General features: G+C 39.2%; 1 protein-coding gene across 2 annotated transcripts; it reads right to left on the minus strand.

Moving 5' to 3' along the window:
• Positions 1-310: 310 nt before the first annotated feature.
• On the minus strand, positions 311-18,358 carry mybl1 (v-myb avian myeloblastosis viral oncogene homolog-like 1). Of its 2 annotated transcripts, XM_036558060.1 has the most exons (16): positions 17,906-18,358; positions 14,229-14,328; positions 13,104-13,175; positions 12,785-12,877; positions 10,400-10,620; positions 9,467-9,653; positions 8,785-8,859; positions 8,247-8,345; positions 6,979-7,209; positions 6,308-6,682; positions 6,063-6,202; positions 4,966-5,080; positions 4,724-4,834; positions 4,505-4,615; positions 3,731-3,913; positions 311-3,328 (listed from the first exon to the last, which is right to left on the minus strand). In XM_036558060.1, the coding sequence occupies exons 1-16, from the start codon at positions 17,926-17,928 to the stop codon at positions 3,203-3,205; spliced, it is 2,262 nt and encodes a 753-aa protein (XP_036413953.1). In that variant the 5' UTR covers positions 17,929-18,358; the 3' UTR covers positions 311-3,202. The 2 variants fall into 2 exon arrangements, with proteins under 2 accessions (XP_036413953.1, XP_036413954.1); XM_036558061.1 differs by lacking the exon at positions 8,247-8,345.
• Positions 18,359-19,096: the final 738 nt, after the last annotated feature.

The raw sequence follows: 19,096 nt of genomic DNA on the forward strand, positions 1-19,096 counted from the left end.
TGCTAATGCATATTTCCATTATCAGCTAATAATTAGCTTAACTTGCCTCATATCTTCAGTGCAAAGCTAATGAAGCAAAGCTCAGACACTAAACATGTCTTGGTTGATTGACTACATTTGGCATAAGAGGAAATTTGTGCAAATTAGATTTTTGTCAAATTATAGCTTTAAGAGACTTGCGCATATGGATTAATGATGGCCTGAGTAGAGCACTCCTGGCACACTGAATCTGCTGTAAACAGAGGCTCGAGAGAAATCACATGCGAGTAGGACTGAGACCACAGTATAATGAACAAAGCATTTCATTTTATTTTCTTTTTATTTCAATAAGTACAAGAGTCACATATGGTTATTGGCAGGATTCAGAAAGGCAGGCAATAGATGATGAGCAAAATATTGTCATGTTTGAACTTCTTGTGAAAATGCAAGTGGGATATGTTGAATGTATTGCGTTTCATGCACTGTTTTTAAACTGCTACATGTACTTACTTCCCTCAAAACCTACGATTAGGTGGTTGAGCGTTAGAAAATAGAATTTTTATATACACCTACATTAAAAACAAGACAAAAATGTACATAGACACATCAAACCAAAGACATCGAACAAATCAAAAATGCTTTTTTAGCTGTTACCTGCACTGTTACTTTAAATAATATTCAATCTTATGCTATAAAACATGGTGAATATCTTGGTGATTTAAGAACACAGACCTTGCGATTAATTATTTAAAGCTAAATTGCTGCTTGAAGACGTCAAAGTCCTTGTGTTGAAATAAACAACTGAGTTAATTAATTAAACAAGCTCAGTGCATTTGACCAACACTTGTTTTTAATTAAAATGCCTTAATGCAGACATCTTCAGTAACCTCTAATACTACTCGATAATTTCAAATTGAGCCCTGTTCTTGCGCAGTAGAAAACACTGGTCTGACAAATGCTCTACTGGAACAATTTCACAAGGGTCACCTTCGATACCAGCCTTCAAATTCAAAATATACGAAAATCAATACATCCTACATCTCCAAAGGACTGTGCTTGTGTTTCTATCTATTAGTATGGCCTCTTCATTTGTGTTTCTCAGTAGCAGCTAGCCTTCGATTTCACCAGTAGAAGTACTGAGTGAGAGAGAGGAACTCTTATCTGTTCTTATTCAGATGCCATCCTAAAAGTCAGTGTTTCATTTTTTTTAAAGAAACATTTGGCCACCACCACTACCATCACAAAAAAAATCATAATAACAGAACTCACAAACACTACAGGGCACTTTACAAGGGGAAAAAACACATAGACTGAGAACAACCCAACATTTAAACAACATTTAAAAAGTGCAATTTGCCTATGTTGAACATTTTGGAGGCTGAATGCTGCTACCTGTATTTAAACTGGTTTGAACTCAACAGAGATACAACTGTGGAGATGATTTTCTGCTAACTAGATTTAGACCAATCAGAAAAGAACGATTAGTGCCGGTTTATGTCATTAACATCTGTTGTTTTTTTAGAAAAGTGTGTGATGGAAGGTAGCCAAAATCCTTTTTCTCGACACGACGGAAAATAAAATTAAAGATTCTCTTTATATCTTTGCAATAAATAAATTAGTAGAGATTTAATAAATACAACCTACAGCCCTAAATGAAGAGAGAAATCCACTTTGCCAAGAATGTGAATGTCTTGGAATGTGTTACTTCTGCTAGACTTCTGCGCCTTTAAAAAAAAAAAATCAGTACCAAAACATGATTTATGGTAAGATTGACTAAAGCAGCTAAGATGCTATTCGTTTAGGCTGCAGTCACAGCTGTGTCTGTCAGCAAAAAGGTAGGTTTGTTTTTTTGTTGTTGTTGTTTTAGTTCTTTTTTACATTTTTTTCTGAAACTGGACAGTCCAGGTGTTCAATAAACATCGCAACAACTCTAATTTTACAGTAGAAAATAAATTAAAAAACGAAAATAAGAAACAAAAAGAGGTACCCTTCCTTTTGACGCTACTTCGCGGATAAATGCTGTACAATACATTCAGTGAGTGTCATCCGCATAAACGGAGCAGAGCCTTCTTGTTACGGTTTCGAGCCGAAACAATCACATTGCAAGTGCTATCCAGTTCCTTCTCCGAGCTCCTCTCCTTTACACACAACCACAATCAGTAGTGCAACACTGCCAGTGCTCTCCAATCCTTAAGACGCCATGTTGGTAATAAAAAATCCTCTAAAAACAAACACGCTAAAAACCTGGAAGACAGGCTGGTATGATCCAACTTTAGGAACTGCACCCTAAATATTTTTTTTTGTTCTTATCTTGGTTGTCTGGCATTAACATGAAAACAAAAGCAATAACAAAAATGCTTTTTCTTTTATCATATTAACAAAAGACAACCGACCTGTACACGCTTCACCCACAAATATATCCTGTTGTAGCAACTGTTGCTAGGTTGGAAAAGCATTACGGAAATCACATTTAAATGAATGAGAAACTGTAGTTTTTGAAATTTAGAAGTGTTATTCACTTTAAATGATGTTTATTTTGCATGCATTCACAATGTTAGTATAGACTGCATGTATTTTGTCATGCAATCAAGCTAACTTGTCTTTTACCTGCCTAGTTTCAATTACCTCCAATAGCTCTGTAGCATGTTAAACTGAAAACTCAACACTACGTAGCTGCTTTTGGGGTGAATGGCATTTTTCTAACATTCTGTAAAGCTTGTCCAACCTAGCAACGATTGCTAGGAAAGAACCCATTTGTGGGTGGAGCACAGATAGATCAGCAGAGACAAACCAGAAAAAAGGGTTTAATTCCCTTCCAACAATGTAATACTCAAAACTGTCTCTCGCGATGCTGTCTACACCTAAAAAGTTATATGATAGTCTGTTATATGATATGATATGTCTGTTCAAATACTTTGACCTAGGTCAGCGAATCAGCAACTACTGTTGATGCAAAAAGTGTATTCCTAACAGGTAAACAGGTCATGTTCTTTTAGTCACAAACCCAGCTATGTCTACCTCTCCAGAATCAAAGCCAAGTCTCTAGCGTGCTTCTTTGTGTGTTAAAGCAGCCTACTCTGAAATACATTGTCATATAAGTAAGTCTTTAGTGAATATATACAAAAGAGGTGGACGTTTAGTTTCCTATGCCAGATTGTCTAAAGGTGAAGCGCGGGGACGGGGCAGGGACGGTTGCTGTAATGGAGCAGGGCGGAGCCAGAGCTTACAGGACCAGCGCTCTCGGAGTGCAGGGCAGTTGGGACGAGGTCAGGTAGCGCCTGGCCTGCTCCGTCATGATCAGCTGGTCCTCCGTCTTCCCAAACACCACTGCCTCCCACTCACTGCTTGCCTGCAAGATCAAGGAGGATTACAATTAATGACATAGTTCCAAACTGAACTACATTTATATTCAATTTACATTCTGTATCAACAGGTTTAAGTCTATACTAGTTGTTGTTCAACAGGGCAAAACTGATTTATTTATTTATTTTTATTTTTTTTTGGACACACAACTATAAATTTTCTTCTTCTGCTTACAAACACAGGTGTGGAATCGAGTGAAAGTTTGAAAAGTGAGCAAAAATTCACATAAAATAACAACATACCTATTTTATGGCGACTACTATGACTTCTATGGCTTTTAAGCATTAAAGCATTTCAGAACAGGGTGTATAGTATACTAATGTCAACTACTTGTAGCCACTCCTTGTCCATTCTTCTAAAGGCTCTAAGCAATAGAAAGGCATCCTACCTGAGTAGAGGTTTGGTAGGTGGGGTTTCTGTGTGAACGAAGCTCTTTTTTTGCCTGGGGGCTGAGGGGATAGATAAGAGGGTGGGAGTCCTCCTTTACTGAGCCAGGAGAGCAGGAGAGCTTGTCTCCCTCAGCCAGAGGGGGCAGCAGCAGAGTGCTGCTCAACAACCCATCGTTGAGAGACTGGGGTAAAAGAAAGAGGTAGCACAATGAAAATCATGCATGCCCAACAAAATTAGTCTAACAAAGAGCAGTAAGGGAAGGGTTTGTTCAAGTTTTTTTTAAGAATATAGATAGCAAAATGATCATACTAACAAACATAAAAAACAATCCTACAATAAAGGACTTTTGGAGCTGAAGTAGTTGGTGTAATTTTAACAGAGGAGTTTGCATAACGGCCAATTTGTAGATGATATTGTACGTCATTTTCAGATTGTAACATCATGGCCTGGATGTATATCAATCTTATACAACAGGCACAACACACAATAACAACATGGCACACAGTGTGTCTATTAACATGTTTTTGGTCACATTAGTGAATAAGGCATGAGGTCACTTTGAACAGGACTTCTATTAGTGAGGAAGCTCTGGGTTTCAGCCAATTTCAGAAGGCCATTCACTCTAGAATTATTACTGTAAAAGATTCAAAGTGGATTAAAAGTAGCCAGTGTTCACTTACATTACAGCAACTCCCCAGGTAAAACTAATACATCTAGAATAGGGCTTATGGAGGCCTAAGACATCAGCAGAGACTATGATCAGTGTCCTTACTTGAGCATTAGTGCTGATCTGCTGCTGAGTGAACAGCTGCACACCGAGGCATTCTTTCCCCCAGCTGTCCAACAACAAGGACTTCCTCACCTTCCTGGCAGGAACATCCATCTAGAAAACACCCAAAAAATTAGGAGGAGCAATCTGATAGACAGAAAGACTTAATAATTAATTAATCAATGAATCAATTAATCAATAAGAAATGCTTTGATACTATACCTCATAAGCCCTGTGTTCAGAGTGAGTATGTCCTTGAGTGAAGATATCCGACCCTGTTTCCTCCCTCAACACTTCTCTGATATCTTCTTCCAGGAAAGCCAGTGGCTGCGGCTGCATGCAGCAGAAAACACACTTTCTTATTGCTCATATTCTGAATAGTGGTGGAAATTACAGACAGGCACAGTATATGGAGAATTAGGGCAAAAAGCCACAGAGGCACTGGCTAATTTAGACATACTTACCACAACTTTTAAGGGCCCATGCATCTTCTCCTGAGCTGCCAGGGCATTTTTGAAAGGAGTGGGTGTCCTTGGGGTGTGGACCATTATGGATTTACGGATCTTGGGTGTTCTGAAACTGAGCAGTTTATTATCACAAGTTTTATTACTGTACACAATGTTGCACAATCAAGACACTTGTTGTCTGGTGATCTGTAGTTTTGCACAGGAACTATGACACTAATATGGCTAACAAGTAATAGAAGCTTGTACACACAGTAGCATTATGCAAAAATGATGACTAAATCACACAGTTGTGTAAATTGCATTTTAGTCAGGACCACTTCGTCAAAGAAATATTTTATTTCCATTTGCAGCAAGTTATATTTGGCAGTATGGCTCTTTTATGGGACCATAACATAAAATGACCCATCTTAGGGAAGAGCAGACATCAGTGACAACAAATGACTTTGAATAAGTCAGATACAGCAGGGAGGAGACGTGGTGGAAGCGGGTTGCAAAGTGGCTGCAGACAAAGCGGCGACAATGGGCAGGTTAAAGCAGCTTAAAGTGCGCTGGTGAATATATCCAATTGTATGCGCAGCCGGCAATCAGCTGAGTTGTCATCTGATTGAGATTAGCTAATAACAGCAGTTGAATGTGGCCTAAGCTTGACTTCGTGGCCTGCCTGAACTAACGCTATGCTTGATTAATTTGTTCTAAAATCAAGTAATTAAAAATAGACTTGCTAATGTGGTTTCTGATACTGTGTGACAGGTTATCTATCAAATGGACAAAAGTACATTGCATAGATATAGAAAAAGTACATTTATACTGAAAAATGTATAGATTTATTATGCATAGATTTATGTCATATTGTATCTGAGAATATACATAAGCAAGTCTATGTGAGATTATGTAACAACTCAGTGCAGCTGTTAACAATGCAGTTTGCTAACTCATTATAAGCTTCTACTGCTTGTTAGCTAAATTAGCCTTGTAGCTCGAGTGCAAAAATACGAAGAAACAAACTATGGCCACCAAATATGTCTTGCTGAATATGTATGCATAAACTATCCTTTTAAAAAGACCAGCAGGGTCAGTACAGAGAAGACTTTTACCCAGCATTCTCTTTCTGATGTTTGGGTGTGGTTTCCCTCTGGTGTGGCGTGTTAAGGAAGCATTTCTGCCCACACACTGGAGTGGACGTAAGTGCAGGATTGTCCAGGTTCAAATGCTCAGTCCCGGATATGTTGAAGAACTGAAGTGAAAGTAGACAAAAGGCAAAAAGCCACATGTGGGTGAAACAGAGAAAACCTGAGCACGGTTAGACAGCTGTGGTTTTGCTGTGGTTGGCACTGCATACCTGGGAGGGAGAGAACGGTAACCCTTTCACTGGTGTGCCTTTGGGTGAGCTGCTGGTGGTGTCTCTAAACGAACTGCAGTTTCTTTCGGCGGTGGGTGACTGGTCTCCGTTTTCTCTCGCCTGCTTCCTTGGGATGGATGATGGTGGGGAGTTGAATTTGCTCGCAGACCGAGTGGTATGAGCAACAGTCTTTCCCTGCCCAGCTCCAACTAGCGGCCTGTTGATATCTTGGACAGCAAGGCCGTTGAGGTGGTATCCAATGACCTCTGCGCTGCTCTCCGGAGCTGGGTATGCCCCACCAAGGCCGAGGGGCTTAGGAGGACTCACGGCCTCAGATAGGTCAAAACTAGTCACCTCACTCCAGGCTGTGGGATCCTGCAGACAGACACACTTATAGTTGATAACTTATTCCTCATCCCAATAATAACTTCACCAGGCTTGAGGGTTGTGATGTATTAGCTACAACATAATGTGCAGTGCATAATAAACCACAACAACTAATAGTCATTTTTCTCTAGTAATAATATGTTATGGAAAATAACTCATATTTGCAGATGATGGGTACAAGCTTTCATTCTCTGTTGCTCTCTTTGGTATTCCTGGTAGAAGATTTCTACTATAGAATGCTTCATTTTATAGGCTTAGTGGTCCAGGGTATGTCTTCCACTCACCGAGTCAATGAGCTCCATGGTTTCTGCAAACTCAGGAATGGTCTGCAGAGTGGAGAGCACAGCGCTGGCTTCCACTGCCAGGAACTTGCTGGGAGAGACGTGCAGCGGAACGGGCTGTGCATGAGTTTCCTCCGCACGACAGAGCTCAACACCGCCCTCCTCCAGACTGCCAGTGGTGGTCACAGTGTCATCTGCCAGACTGTCTGACCAGCTGGAGTAACTCTCTGGGTTCTGAAGAGAAGCAAACCATTGTGAATCAGACAAGTGAGTTTAAAGCACAGTCTAGAACAAGATGAGAAGCAGTGATGAGAAGGATGAGCAGTGATGAGGCTCAGGATAATGAAAAGATAGGTAGAGGGGAAAGTAACAAAGTGGTGTCCAGGTCAGTGAATAAAGTCTGACAGCAGAGTCAGCAGAAGCTAACCAGTAATCAGTTATCTATAAAAGAGAAGCTTGCCTGGCCTAGCAATTAAGTAAATTCAACTTTTACAAACATTAAGGCAAATAAGGCAATGTTTCACCTGTTCACACTGCTACAAGAGTTAAACTTTACTCCAGACAAAATAGTGAAGAATTAACGGATAAAATACATTAAATTGGGTAAATATTCTACATTTCTCATCATTTTTCTTAAAAGGTCCACTTTCTAGACATTTTTGGGTTTATGTACCAGAAACACCCATAATTAATTTTTACATTTTTACTATTTTGCAACATTTCAATAACCTTTCTAATTTCACAGTTGTATGCAGAAGTTTGAACACACCTGGTCAAATTACATGTTTGTAATTGGCCATTATTAATGGCCATTTTATTGACTGGCAGTGAATGGTATGCTTTAAAACTTTACATATGAATTCTCTTATGTCAAATAAAAAGTGAGGGAACTTTGATTATCCATAATACAGGCCCTTTAAAATTTAACTGTCGGAGATGGCGCAAATAAAGAAAACATAAACGAACTGACATCCACTACTGTCAATTTACAAAGCGTAGAAGGAAAATAAAGCATAAAAACACATTTTAACAATGATGAAAGCAATCTCTTCCAAGCGAGTTTCTCTTCATCAGGCGCTCTCATGCTGTGCACTAGGATGTGGTTACTGACAGCAGGCCACTATCAGGTGGGGTAGCAGCGAGGGTAAGCTGGGGTCACCAAGCGCAGCTGTTGGGGGGAAGGGGTTGGGAGGGTGGGTGAGGGAGATAATGGAAGAGCTAGTGAAGCCTACAGCGCACTCTACTCTACGCGCACACACAGTGGTTCTTACACGAAGGCCGGACTGTCTTCTGACTTCATTCTCAGCCGACATAAGCAGCAGCTCTAGCTCCTTAATTCGCTGCTCTTTGTCGGGATCGTCGTGGCACGGCTGTGGGAGAGGAACCGGGAGGAAAAGAAGAGAAGGAAGAGACGGGAGAAGAGACGGAGACAACGAGTTTACTGGCAGAACAAACACTTCATTGGCTCTGATCCCAAATTCCACCGGGTATTATTTGGAATACATTCTTACATTTTTCAAATCAGGCTAATTTCACAATAATTCTAGTGAAAGGGCAGAATTATACATTTAGACCACATTTCATATAGGCCTAATGTATGACAGATCTGCAAAATACCCACGGTGCAATTCAGAAGAGCGATTCTTAGAACATCAGCACACGCATGCAGTTCAGACACACAACACAGACTGGTGAGTCAATTCTTTGATTGACAGAAAAGAAGGGCAGGCCTCTGAAGGAGGGAAATAACACAGAACAAAACCCAAGAAGAGGACAGCACAAAACTTCCACATTCAGAGCAGCACTCACCGACATGAAGCTGGAGCCCTCTGTGACGCTGTCCATGCACTGCCCACTCACAGAGCCGTACGAGTATCCAGCCAGCTGCATGTGGAGCAAATAAAAATGCACAATGGCCCTTATTCATCAGTGATTTAACCACAAATCGAGTGCTTTCCAGGTTGTTAAATTATTTCTCTTAAATGTACACACACTCCAACCACATGTGGGTTAAATAATCCAAAGATGAAATTGATCTTCAGCCATGAATTGAGTACAGTGTTGCCTAGAAATGTGATGTTTTGGAATACAGTTAAAGTATATTAATATTTTTTAGTTTTAACTAACATAAATGCCTCAATCTGATATCTGAATTTAAGGTATTGGTCAATATTGAGTACCAATCCAGTATCAATACATGATACGAAGTACATCAACATACAGTCGAGGCTGAGGCTATGAAGATATCATAGTACAGATACCAGAGACCAACACCCTTTATTAGAATTGTTCAAAATTTTAAATTATATTGTTTTAGGATGTGTAAACTGACTGTTACAATTTTATAACATTTACAACTAAAAATCAGTATTGCATGTGCACTGGTCATATCTGACTGAAATCTGATGCAGTATATTGGGTCAGTGGATCAACAGCTGAGAACAGAGTAATGAGATGAACTGCTACTAAAGGACATTGAAGGCATCATTACCTGGGACTGGTCATTCATGAGCAGCTGGCTGTGGCTGTGCTGCTGCTCCACACTGTGGCAGGCTTTGTGTCGTCTCTTCATAGGCTGCTCGTTGTTGAAGCTCCTGTTGCCCTCCTGCAAATAGCCCTCCTGTTCCACCTTCCTACGCATGGTGGAGTTCCAGTGGTTCTTAATGGAGTTGTCTGTCCTAGAAATTAAAAGTAATGTGTTGTGTGAATAGGGTGAGAATACATATGACTGTTTTTATACCTTGTCAGAACGTGAGCAACCGCCAGGGGCAAGTATGAGAGAGAATGCATCCACAGCAGAAATTCAGCACAGTGAGATACTAAAATCGGATTAAAACCACAGTCAAAAGTACAAAAAAGCACATCACTATCTTTTTAAACTGTTGGTCTAAATTGCTCGGCTAAACTGCATGGCTATCAGGGCACCTGAAAGTTGAATAGAATTTTATTATACATACATACATACATCATCTAAACCGTTTATCCTTCTGGGTCGCGGTGGGGTGCTGGAGCCTATCCCAGCTGTCATTGGGCAGAAGGCAAGATACACCCTGGACGGGTCACCAGTCCATCGCAGGGCATCAGAATTTTATTACGTTATATTTAAACCCAACACATTAATACAGATAGTAATAAGCTAATTATATAAAGAAAATCATAATTTGAGAGTACTTTCTATTAGTACTTCCTATTTGTTTTTATTTTGAGTTATTTTAAGTTGAAATATTTAGATTTAACATGAGTTAAATTTTCAAAATAAAAAAACACACTAAACCTGTCCATAACCTTAACCTCAGTAACCTAAAAAAGGTACGCTATTTCAGCTTTTATACCAAGAGCATTATGTTGTTCCTTACAAGGTAGGATGGTTCCGCTATTCTCTGACACAAAATGGAAACATCCTTTATGACACAGAACATTGTACCTTCCGGGTAGCAGCTTTGAAATCTCAGCCCAGCGGTTGCCGAGGCGTTTGTGTGCCTCATAGATGATACGGTCCTCTTCCTGGGTCCAAGAGGACTTCTTCACCTCTGGGTTGAGGTGGTTGTGCCAGCGCTCTCTACACTGCTTTCCTATGCGGCCCTGCAGGTGCTTAGCTATTACTGACCATCGCTTGGGGCCATACTTATGCACCAGCTCTATCACCTATGTAGACACAAATCAAATAAGGGAGAAATCAATTAGCAAAATGGAAAAAGAAAGACCATAGACAGATTTCAGGATTTCAAGCAGCTTCAGCCTTCCTTAGATAAAAATGTAAGATATTTTAATGGGATTAAAAACAAGGTAACTGTAGTAAAACAGAAGATCTCATAAATCTCCGATAGGGTTTGAACACTGAACCGGCATTCATAGGATTCTTTAAGCACTGATGTCATTCCATTACCATGCAGGGAATGCATTACTTCATCTCTAAGCCATCTGGTCCTAATCAGTGCTTACCCAGGGTGATCGGCGCCTCATAGGGTTTAGGTCATTCTTATAAAAGACTGAGTATCACATTAAATATGCTTTCTATGCTATACCAGTGACCATTACAGTATGAATACTCTAAGGAAACATTGAAACATTGAGCAGATCTTACTTCCTCTGCACTGTAAGTAAACTGTGTCTTATCATATATAGGACATACAAGCCAAAAGCTATGATTGGGTTTAGTGTGACAAAAATCTGTCAATTAAACTATCCATACTCTAAGCTATCCATACTCTGCCCACTTCTGTAGCTTCTAAACTTTGACAAAAGTCCTATTCAGTGTAAAGCGAAATTGTAGCATATACCTTGGTTTTTGTCAAACTACTAGAATGAATCTCTGAAAGTGTTATTTGGATGGGACCAGTTTTACATGGGAGGTGGGGTGATGTTATTATTACTTGTATTTCTCAGTGATTTAGTCCCATCCAAACCCACCATATCAGTCATTTTTACAGACTGCGTGCTACAGCATTAGGAAAGATTACGGCAGCTTTTACCCACTATAAAACAAACCACAGAAATAGGCCATACTGATCCTGTGTGAATTGATATGTCTGCCAATATTCCATCATATCCAGTAGAAAAGTAGTTTTCATGTTTTTTGGGGGGGATTTGGAGACCTCGCTCATGGAAATGTGTAAGTGCAAGCAACGTGTGGAAAAACATCACCCCCCTTGAATCTGATGATTGCAAGTACACTGAAAAAGTATTTAAAGAGAACTCAGTCAAAACTTGCTGCAGGACGTTTCTTCTAAGGATGTAAATGAATTATCTACTATTGTAATATCTTTATTAGTATAATATTGATTTTGCATTTGAGACCTAAACAAGGAGCTGGACCTTCTTTTTAGCCTGTATGTGTGACGTTAAAACGCAAAGACGTACAACATGGTTTAAAAACTTCAATGAAATCCGACCCACAGCTCTAACTTTTAAATTATTATTTTAGGCTTCACAGGGTGACATATTTTAGTCTCCTGACTCAGGAATGCCACTTCTTATAATTTTAACAAAAAAATCTTACATAGTGCAGCTTCAAGCATGGTGCATGTAATTGTAGTGTGGTCCAGATAAAACCATCATGTATTGTCTTACCTGAAGCTTATAGTTCTGAAAATGACAAAAAAGTGGCAATGACTGCAGGCTATTCATAAGCTATTGACGATCCTAATGACACACTGCATTTAGTTAAGGCAGCTAGGTAGATGGTTAAGGTAAATGAAATTACAACTGAATTCAATGTTTTCCACTGTGCAGCTGAATGTACTGTGTAAAATGTGTAAACTGAGTAGCCACTCCAACCTCTGTAATGTATACTGAGATTTCCTAGCCTGCGTGAATTGGTCATGACATTACAAACGTCCTATGGTAAAATTACATTACTCCACCCTTCCTCAAGTAAAATGAATCCCATCCAAATAGCACTTTGGATTGACCTCAGCCCTGTTTCAGTAGTGTTGTGAGCTACACTGTGAACTTACATAGCAAAAAGTCTAAAACAGTCAAAGCTGGTCAACATCCTGCTTTGAACATCAATCAAATGTTTGTCCCTAAAAACTTTACCTTCTGTAGCATTTGTAAAGCTTGTCCAACCTTACAATCGCTATGCAAGCACACATTTGTGGGTGGAACATGGAAATGTCAATTATGCTCAATTATAACAGTTTTAAGCAAAATCCGCAAGCCTAAGCCACAGCTTTTCATAAGACTCTTTATTGTGGTAATGTCTCAGACATGTACTTGAGTGTGGTCTAAGCCACGTTCAAAAGTCATTATTTCCCACTGCACACCTCCTCTGTTATTCTTATGTTGGTGAACGCCCAGCTCATCTTACCCTCTGATCCTCCTCTTTTGTCCAAGGCCCTTTCACCAGCTCTGGGTTGAGGACCTTCTGCCAGCGGTGCTGACACTGGCCTTCTGTCCTCGTCTGTCAAAGAGAAACAAATAAAATCCCAGCTCAACACCTCCAGCTAGCACACACCTATAATAACACCTCTTTAATCCACTATAACAATATAATAACATCTCTTTTTGACCTATTATAATAGTATATTTCCACACTTACTCACAACCAACAAACTATTCTTAAAATGATTTTGGGTATTTTAAATACTTTCAAAAAAGCTTTACCGTTTTTTGTTTTTTTTACTTACTGGGAAATAATTAGCGATTAATTTCCATGCTTCAGTACCGTGCTGCTCAACAAGCTTTTTAAGCCTCTCGTCCTGGGAACAGAGTGAAGAGAGTCATGAAGAGTTCCTTTCCTAAAATGACTGGGCTACTTCATCAAGAGTGTTAACAGTGCTTCAGGAAGGATGATGGCTCACCCACTTATTTTGCACTAGGGAATGTCAGGGATTTTCCCAGCTCTTACTTAATATGATTAACTGCAGTCTTCAATGTAACAAGTGTGCTAAAAAAAAAGCAGTTCATTGAATTTCCTTCACACCTTGATTCAAATGTGTACATCATTTCCACATGAATACAATACACAGTACTGTAAATTTTAATATTCAATAGGGGAGAGTGATATGACAAAAAATAGTATATCATGACACTTCAAGACATTTTCACGATACACAATATGCATCATAATGGTGTTTTTTGTTGAGATCTGATCAGTTGGAACTGACAAAAAGAGCCTGTAGTGCTACCACAATAACAACAAAATATCATCATATGGCCCACCCCAGTATATCTGACCAGTGGGTCCAGCCTTTGCATTTATTGCAGTTTCCATTCTTTTCAGGAAACTTGCTTTCAGTTTTTCAAAGAAATCTGCAGGAATATTTTTCTATACCTCCAAAGTTCAGTCTTAGATGTTGGTTGTTTCTGCTTCTCACAATACAAGTAATTAAAAGTAAGTAAACAAAAAAGTAAAAAAGTAAATAAAAGTAAATGCATTCAATGGTATTGAGGTCTGGCTTTATCACTTATTTTCCGTTTGATTTTCCTCTTCCAGTATAACCAATGTCCTCAGAAATATCTCCTTGTACTTGTAGTTGTACTTAGTGGCCATTTTGACTGGAAATTAAATAAATGAAGGGTGGTCTCTGACTTTTGCATAGTACCGTATTACAACACAGCTTTAGCTTTCAGTTTCCCTACATTAGGAAATGATTGTGTTGAACAGATTTTATTTGTGTGAAAATGATCAAGAAATCAAGAATAATCAAGAAAATTCTATGCATCAATTTTTTAGTGTAATAATCTATGCTAACATGCTATCAATTAGACCTTAATTCACTAAAATTAAGATATATGCAAAGGTCAATTACCTCTTCTCTGGACCATTTAACTTTGCAGAGCATCTTTTTAGAGTTCTTGGGGTCTCTGTTGTCAGGATCTGTAGAATGACGCTCATCGTCCTCATCCTCACTGAGATGGAGGAAAGACAAAGAAAGGGAAAAAGAGATCTGTAAATATATCATCTCAACTGTGTTTGAGTAGCAACAATAATCCAAAACATATTTTGTGGTTATCCATTAAAGTGAACCAGTTTATCAGAGCCTTGATGAATGTATGAAAATAGGGAAATGCCACACTGGACAGCACATTAACTGGACATGTCTATCTGTTCCTGCCATTGTTTTACAGATTTGTAACATGCTCTGTAGATCTTATCTCATCAGTGTCTGTACAACCGACTTACAATCATACTGAAATAGCTTCACTGTATTTTCTTGCAACTGGCTGAAGCAATACGCACTGCACTTCAGCCTACAGGAATGCCTCGCTGCTTGGCAACAGTTCCCCGCACAGTGAGCTGCCGAGTATTTAATCGCCACTGTGTACTGAGGAGATGAGTTGTCCTGGGATACCAGAGGGCAAACTTCATACCAAAGCACTCGTCCAAAACCAAAAGCAAAGTGACAAGCATTTTGTCCTTAGTTTAAGATAGTCAGCTTCGACTTACCAGTGAGTTATTACTTTCTCTCAATGTGTACTGTGCTTTGGAAGAATGTGGTTGGTATTTTGGGTATTTTTGTAGTGATTTACTGTCTAAAAATGTTAATCTCTCTATTTCAGTTCTTCCATGCACTCCGCACGCTCCTATGCTGTGAGCTGTGAGCTGTAAGCTGTGCAGAGGTAATTGTAGGCCAAAGTCCAAGTCTGTCTGAAAAGGTACAAATATGGAAATCCAAAATCCCACTAGGCATGTTTCTGGGGCGAACAAGGCCTCCTATTGGTTGCAAGTGTTGTGCCCCCAATGAAAGAGGTATTTCAGCCAAGAAACATGCCAATTGAATTTTAGCATGAAGCTCCCCCTCTGGGAAAGAGTGAGGAGGGACTCTGAAATAAACGGCTTCTTTTTCCTCCAGAGGTGAGCTGCTCACATCACTCAGTCAGGAGGCAGGCGGAGCGGATGCTCAACCAATGGCAGAGCGTACTCAGCCGGCCAGCCGAGCCTGAGTTTTCAAATCTGTCCACTAAAATCACGCTTGCTTAAAGAAACAAAAAACGTAGTTGAACATCAAAGTGAAAAGCTGCCTGGATACAGCACACAAAAATGTATGCTTTACACTAGTGGTGTGATCAGATTCTGAGATCAGTGTTTATTTTGACTTTTGATATGTGTTATAAGCTACAGGGCTCTAACTATACAGTACATAGATTGTTTTGGCTCAGAAAAACACACATTTTATTTAGCATGTGCAAAACTTTACTCTTACAAAACAGTGGAACTGAGCTATATATAATACAACATGAGACAGGACACACCCAGATGCCTGGTTTTGACATTATAAGTGGATTTCACAAAAAACAGCAAATGAGGGACCCTCTGAAAAGAGAGAGGGGTATATTAATATTACAGCTTTAAAATTCAATGCATTAGTTTTTTTTATTTTGGGATTCTGTGTTGAAAATCCTGTATTGAAGTGTTATGAACATGAACATGAGTGGCTTTCATCCACGTTAACATCAGCAGCACACTTGATTCCTTTTGAAAACAGCATCCAAACCTGAACTACTTGTAAGAAACAGTTTCACCCCTGGCCCCCCTCGAGAGGCACACAGAAAGGGGCAAGAGAAGAAACACACACACACACACACACACACACACACACACACACACAAACACACCACAGAGCTGTGCATTCATCCATAAATTACGTAATGGCCATGCTTGAGTGTTTAGGCTCTTCAAGCAAGCTCTCCATCTCTCTCATTCAATAATTTTTGCTGCCTTATTTGGATAACGTTAGTTGTTCTTTGAGCACTCCCCATGTTCAACATGTACTCTACATTCACTGTGTTTAATGTATCTGTAAGTAAACAATCCTTTTTCTATTTTTTTTTGTTAGTTTTTTTTAAAAGGGAGTGGATCTGGAAACACTATGCAATCTAATCTCACATATTTAGATCAATTTATGTGATCTATATGATATTTTACTCAATCTACTTAGAATACTTATTCCACCTGCTAATTTATTTCAGAGAACCATAAAGGTTCCTTGAGGGTTTCAAAGACATTTTTGTGGTAGCTCCATGATGACACCATGGAATGAAGATGAAGACAAATAGATAAACAACAGTTCCATTTTAGAACTATATATATACAGATCACTGAAAGTGTAAATTAAGCTCATCATCTACAGTAATACTATAAGATCTATAAGATGTCTAGATGCATGGGGTGGAAAATATGCTGATATTTATAATTACTGTAACAAATGCAATGTCATAGTATGGTTTTCTGAGCCCGTCAACACTTAATGAAGTGACTAAACATGTCTTACCACAAAGAAAGCATAATCGAGCCTGTTCAGTTGGATTTAGTGCAGTGCAGTATGTGTAGTCTTCCATAATAATCTAAAATATTTTCACCTATTCCAGTAGAACTGTCTTAACATGAAAATATATTTCTCGTATAGTTCCCTGTAGTGAACTAGCTATAGTAGCTAATTGTCAGAATGTACAGGAATCCTGTAGAAATATCTGTAGTTTTGATGTAGTTCTTGCTGATAAGGGAAGTTGCGGGATGACAGATCAGTGACAGCTCACTGCTGCTCAGCTAGCTAGCTAGCTAACATTAGCAACACACTGCTGCTCAGGTCAGGCTGGTTTAGCTAAAGCAGGGAATATCTGCATATCTTCATCACCATCGACTATAAATTCATTTTAAATACATTTCTATACATGGACTCGTGTAGAGAAGAGTCCAACAACAGTTTTCACTCAAAATTCACACCTAGCAAGCTACACAATCAGTGAGTCACACTTTGCTAAGATATGCTACCTCCTCTATGACTAGGTTATAACAGGTATTACAGAAAAAAGAGGGGGTAACTAGTACAAAAATGTACATAAATGATGGTATGATGAGCTAAGTTGTCATATTTAACGTTACATTAAATTCTATACCAAAAGCGCGAAGCTAACTGTTAAGCTAGCTTTCGAACTAGCTTAAACAGACTGACAATACATTTAGACACAACTAGCAAAAGTTACAGTAAGTTTAGTTAGTAAATTATGCATCGGGAGAGAAAAAGAAAAGGCCTGTTTGAACAGAACTGGCAGTAAAGTTGTAACTAAGCAAACCCAGATGGTTAATAGAGTATATATAACTGTCTAACTAGCTAATGCTAGAACTTCCCCTAAGCTAATGTGTGGTTACCAACTTAGCAACTGGTGTCAATCACCACGCTGATTTCTCAGCGTTTATGTCATGCTTTTTTAAGATTAATACCTCAATGTCACATTTTACCGTTTTACCGTTTAAATCTAATACTCTATGAGGCAGAAACGCAATCTTAGTCTTAGGGTCTAAACCAACGTGTCAGGACCCATTCAAGGTTACTGTAACTGTAACTATGATTAAATGAGAGTTAGCTAGCTAACAGTTACTCGTAGCGCTCTACAGCATCACACATTACAAACAACAAGAACGCCGTTATGAAGGTTTAATATCTAGATCTACATTACTGACTCAAGATCTCCATCAGGTTCTCACCTGCGGGATTTCATGTTGGCCATGTCAGCTCTGCCGCTCAGCCAGTGACAGTGCTGCTTGTTATCGAAAGTAAAAAAGTGTCACAGAAATAATCCACAGCTGCAGCCACGTCTGAAATCCAAATATACACCGATATCAATGACATTTATCCGGACACAAGCTGCTCGTCAGGCAAGCGTCGAGTCGCTGTGCTTCTCCATTAAGATCGCCGTAGTGAAATTAGTGAATTTAGTGATCAGCCATTCAGTCCTGTTTCCGCGCAAAGGAACAACAAACAGCAGCCATCCGACACGAAAACCCCCGAAACACCTAAACAGCCGCCTCTGTGTTTCCCCCTAAAAGCACGCACTGGTAACGGACGGAGATCAGAAAGTAAACACGTCTCTCTGCGAGTGTTTTTGCCCGCCTTGTCTCCGGATCACCGTCCTCCTCTCAGCCTGATCTCTCCGCTGATTTGTGTGTCCCGCCGAATCGCGCGCTCCTCCTGCTGCTGCTCGGTTTGAATCTGCGCACGCGGCCTCGCCGCTGATTGGTCAGAAAAAAGAGGAGCGCCGAGTCAGTGGCGCCTGTGCATTACTGACCTATTACTGTGGCGCCTGTGCATTACTGACCTATCAACTCACCACCAACTTACCACAGACTTACCATCAACAACCACGAATTTACCATCAATTTACTACGAATTTACCATCATTTTACTACGAATTTAACCTAAATAGCCACAAAAAATTATCATAAAATTTGTCAAGATTTTTCCATCCATCAAACAACCTATCACTGCACTCAGCTCAGAATTATTTACAAATGTAAAAACGTTTATTGCCCAACTTTTATACATGATTCTTTGACATATTTGACATTTAAGAATTACTTTATTATTATTATTATTATTATTAAAATTCAAAAATAAAATGTAATCAATAAAATATAATAATAACAATAATAATAATAATCATTATTATCATTATTATTGTTGTTGTTTTTATCGATTACATTTTATTTATTTAAATGATTTGTTTATTACTATTTTAGTTGATTCACCATTATATTCCCATTTTCTGAGCAAATCTGCACTGTAGGCAGACCAACAGAGTCGCGGTGTTTTATCGCCCTCTTGTGGACAGTGATTTACCAAAAACACAAAAATACAGCATCCGCCTGAACATCACCAACAATGTACTATTACTTTAC

The sequence above is a fragment of the Colossoma macropomum genome, unplaced genomic scaffold (assembly GCF_904425465.1).
Source record: "Colossoma macropomum unplaced genomic scaffold, Colossoma_macropomum, whole genome shotgun sequence".
Classification (NCBI taxonomy): Eukaryota; Metazoa; Chordata; class Actinopteri; order Characiformes; family Serrasalmidae; genus Colossoma; species Colossoma macropomum.